The sequence below is a fragment of the Sinocyclocheilus anshuiensis genome, unplaced genomic scaffold, assembly GCF_001515605.1.
Source record: "Sinocyclocheilus anshuiensis isolate Anshui unplaced genomic scaffold, SAMN03320099.WGS_v1.1 scaffold188, whole genome shotgun sequence".
In the NCBI taxonomy this organism is placed as follows: domain Eukaryota; kingdom Metazoa; phylum Chordata; class Actinopteri; order Cypriniformes; family Cyprinidae; genus Sinocyclocheilus; species Sinocyclocheilus anshuiensis.
The window spans coordinates 256330-260869 of record NW_015555768.1 but is presented as its reverse complement, the minus strand read 5'-3'; the positions used below and the strand labels follow the sequence as shown (position 1 = coordinate 260869).

At 36.3% G+C, this 4540-nt stretch overlaps 1 protein-coding gene across 1 annotated transcript in view; it reads right to left on the bottom strand.

Annotated features, from left to right (window-relative positions):
* The window catches only part of LOC107674327 (acid-sensing ion channel 1-like), a 44411-nt gene extending 41709 nt beyond the window's left edge, over window positions 1-2702 (bottom strand). Inside the window, exons 1-2 of the mRNA XM_016468268.1 lie at window positions 2500-2702; window positions 459-872 (exon numbers count right to left, since the gene is read on the bottom strand). Coding sequence (XP_016323754.1) covers window positions 459-835 — 377 coding nt within the window. The 5' untranslated portion in view covers window positions 836-872; window positions 2500-2702. The remainder of the gene's footprint in view (window positions 1-458; window positions 873-2499) is intronic.
* Window positions 2703-4540: the final 1838 nt, after the last annotated feature.

The following is a 4540-nucleotide window of genomic DNA, read 5'->3' as shown; positions in this document are numbered from 1 at the left end:
GAGGGTGAGTAATTTTTCAGCAAATTTTCATTTTTGGGTGAACTACTCCTTTAAGAACTGATCACTGAAAGGTTCTTTGGGGAAGCAAAAATGGTTCTTCTATGGCATCGCTGCAAACCCCACTATTGGAAGCTTTACTTTTGAGAGTGCACTTTCCTCGATTTAAAAATGAACAATAATCAGACTGCATCTTTCAATTTGCCAGAAAAGCACTTAGGATGAAGAGGCAGGAGTGACAGAAATAAGCTATATACAATATGACGACTTCAGCATCAGGGACTCACCCGAGCTCTGCATTTTCATTTCCGCTCCTCGAGTTAAATAAAAGCATGCTAATCATTTACACTCCAATGTTCTTGTGCATTCAGGGAATACGGGAGCATAATCTACTGAGTGAGTGACTCACGCTCAATTTTAAAACTTAACCACAGCCCCTCGACTGATACGCATTCACCAACCTGGAGTTCAGCAGTGCCAGCAGCTCGCCCGCGTGGTACAGGTCGTTGCGTGTGATCCTGCTGAAGCGGATGGAGTTGAGATTGCAAATCGTCACCGCTGGGAAAACCATCACGGGTGTCGTGATCTCGTCCAGCTTGATGACGTGAGGGTACTCCAGGTAGAACTGAATCCGATCGACGCAGACGTACATGAGAAAGGTCAAGGAGCTGAGGAAAAACACCACCCAGAGGCAGCATTTGGCCGTGATCTTCTCATAGGAGAAGATATGAGAGATGCCGTGTAGAGTCGAGGTGTGAGCGAACACTTGGAGAGGAGGCGGCTGGTCGTAATCAATGTCCATAGGTTCCACTTTAAGATCCATCACTGATGTCTTCATCACACAGTTCTTCCACTGCAAAGCTGTGAAACTCTCCCTAAGACGTTAAACACAGTGGGACACGTTTTACTTCAGTAGTGAGTCATTGTTCGGCAAAGCTGTCACTTTGGGATGAAACTCTATTAAGCTGGGCTGGAAACTGAAAAGTTATTGGTTAATCTGTGAAATGTCACTACATGTTCTTTACAGTGGGATTTTAGTATTATTACGGTCATTTACCATTATAGCTTTTTAATTTTAAATTACCTTTTAATTTTACATTTTCAGTTTTCGTTTGAATTTTTTGTTAGTTTTAGTCATTTTGTTAGATGTTTTTGTCATTTTTATTAGTTATTTATTTCTTTTTAGCTCATTTTATTTTTATTTCCGTTTTAGTTTTAGTCATTTTAGTACTTCAAACCAAAATTTCCGAAACAACATTTCTAATTGTCATTTAAGTTTTCCATCTAATATTATAGGTATTTATTCATCTTTCATTTTCATATTTTATCAATATTATGATCTATTTAATATTTTATTTCAGCCTTATTTCCCAAAATGATTGTGAAGTTAGGTATTTTTAATTAAGCTATTATGTGAAGCAATTTGACATTTTATTTCACATCACAGATAATAAATTATGCTGTTCGCTATATTTTAAGGTTACGTTTGCATCTATATATTTATATTTTGTGACAACTTTATTTTAATTACCAAAAATTAAAACTATTTTCGATAGTTTTATTTTTTTTACTAACAATAACAACACTGGTTGTTGATATGCAAATCAAGTTACTCTCAGAAAACTGTGTCTATAAGAAGTGAAATGACTAATTATCAAACACAATGTCATCTTGGCATCTCCCTAAAAACATACAGGCTATTTTACAATATCAGGGGCCTTCAACAGGGGGCCTGTCAATTATTGTCTGTAGTAAAAATGTAGTAAAATTAAAACATAATGTGCAAGTATAAGACTTTGCACATCAATGCTTCTTCTCTGTATATAGTTCAAACACCTACAGAGAGCTTGTAAAGGGCAATTTGCTGCCTATGCCAAGTTCCCAATAGCATTTAATTATAGTCTACAGACCAGCTGACAGGAAAATCTCATAATCAGAACAACATATTGCAACCCAAAATCAAATATGTTTGCATAAAGACAATTAATTGCATTCATTTGTGACATTTTCATGACAATAAATCGGGCACCCATTCTCATCATTACCATGATGCAAAATAGATCGATAGATATGATAAAATTTAATTGTGCGTACAGGATCATTCTCATTACTGCATTACAACCTAATGAGAATAAAAACCTCAAACGCTAAACATCTGGACTCATTTACGTCAAGAAAACTGGGTGTGAAATGTGCTCAATTTTATTAAAATAATGTCACAACCTGTTTTTATACAGTCTATGGTCACACAACTTAAAAAATAATAATGGTACAAAAAATCTTCTCATTTTAATGTTGGGGCGAAATGCGACCCGGACATGTTTTCGTGAAATTCAGCTTTCGTGAGAAGCACAATCTCAGGTGAAACCCGCCAAATCACGAGCCGCTCCTTTGGCTCGTTACATTGAATCACTTCACAGAATCCCGCAGAATCCCGCAGACAGTGAAAGCGAGCGACAGGGACTGTAACAGCAGCGTCACTTGTAGCGCACGAGCGTTTACCTGAAGCACCTCAGAAAGATGCTGGACCTGAAACCCGATGCCAGTTATCCGAACATTGCTCCGGCGTTCGTGCAGAAATCAGCCGATCCCGCCGTCCATCCGACAGACTGATGGAAAGCCATATCCGTGTTGAAATGATGATTCGTGCGCTGGATGCTCTCTCGTGTGACGATCCTGAAGCCCTAATGGCTGAAGGCAAGGATCGAGAGAGAGAGAGAGAGAGAGAGAGAGTGGGTGGGAGTTTTGTGGGCGTGAACCCACAGAATTATGAATCCAGTAGCCTACTATAAGAAAACGTACCACAATCCATGTTTTGGACATACCATGGTAATGCCAGGTTTTCAGAACAAGTAAATGGCAATATCATAAATGACATGACATCATGACATCCAATGTACTGCGACTTTACCATATATCAGATGGTAATACTATATTGAAATACATGTACCATGGTATCTACATGGTACATCAGAGTAAACCATGGCACTATAATTGTACATGTCTAAAATATTATGGTAGTGTCATAGTACATAGTGGGCAATGCCATGGTACTTTTTGGGCAAATCTTTGTAAGTATAGCCTATTTTGTTTATTGGACATATGTGACCCTGGACCACAAAACCAGTCATAAGGGTCAATTTTTCTTTGCTGAATAAATGAGCTGAATAAATAAGCGTTCCATTGATGTATGGTTTGTTAGGACAATATTTGGCAGAGATACAACTATTTGAACATCTGGAATCTGAGGGTGCAAAAAAAATCAAAGTACTGAGAAAATCACCTTTAAAGTTGTCCAAATGAAGTTCTTAGCAATGCATGTTACTAATCAAAAATTAAGTTTTAATATATTCACAGTAGGAAATTTACAAAATATCTTCATGGAACATCTGAAATCTTTACTTAATATCCTAATGATTTTTGGCATAAAAGAAAAATCAATCATTTTGACCCATACAATGTATTTTTGGCTATTTCTACAAATATACCCCAGAGACCCAAGACTGGTTTTGTGCTCCAGGGTCACATATACCATGGTAATACCATGGTGTTCCATGTACCCTGGAGTATGTAAATGCTATGGTATAGTAGTAATTCACAGTACCATAGGTATATGGTACTATAGAATGCTGTTAATATCATGGTACTTTTTGGGCATGTTTTTGTAATGTTGTAGCCCGTTTTGTTTATTGGACATGTATCATGGTAATATAATACCATGGTATTCTACTGTACCTTGGAGTATGTAAATACCATGGTACAGTGCATAAATATAGTTATTCAGTACCATAGTACAGTATATGGTATTTAATAGAATACCACGTTAATACCATGGTACTTTTTGAATGTGTTTTGTAAGTATAGTAGCCTGTTGTTTATCAGACATGTACCATGGTAATACCATGGCATTATATGAAGTACAGTACCTTGTATTATGTAAATACCATGGTGCATAAATATAGTAATTTAGTACCATGGTATATGATACTGTATATAATACCATGGTACTTTTTAAGTAAATTTTTGAAAGTAGAAGCCTATTTTGCAGCAATTTTTTCTGCACATGTACAATGGTAATTCCATGGTATGAAGTATCATATATTTAAGCACCATATATGATACTTCACAGAATACCATGTTAATACCATGGCACTTTTGAGTACATTTTTATAGTAGCCTGTAGCCTTGTTTTTTTTTAAACATGTATCTTCGTAATACTGTGGACAGTGTTTTTCATAAAGCTAAGAACAAGCACTTTCAGCAATTTATTATTATATTATTTTATTTTATTTTATTTTATTTTAAAATACAAGTATACAAGTTGAGCCAGTATACCAGTTTAAAAGAGGTCTGACCATCGCATGACATCTTTGGTTAAATAGTCACATATGATAGCATTGCTGCTAAGTAAATATTCATTACTTGAGATTAAATATGAATGGCACATTTTTTGAAGTGCATCTGGAGTGAAATGCTCACATCACTCTGACAGGTGGAAGGCTCTGCATATGTGATCACACACACACACACACACACACACACA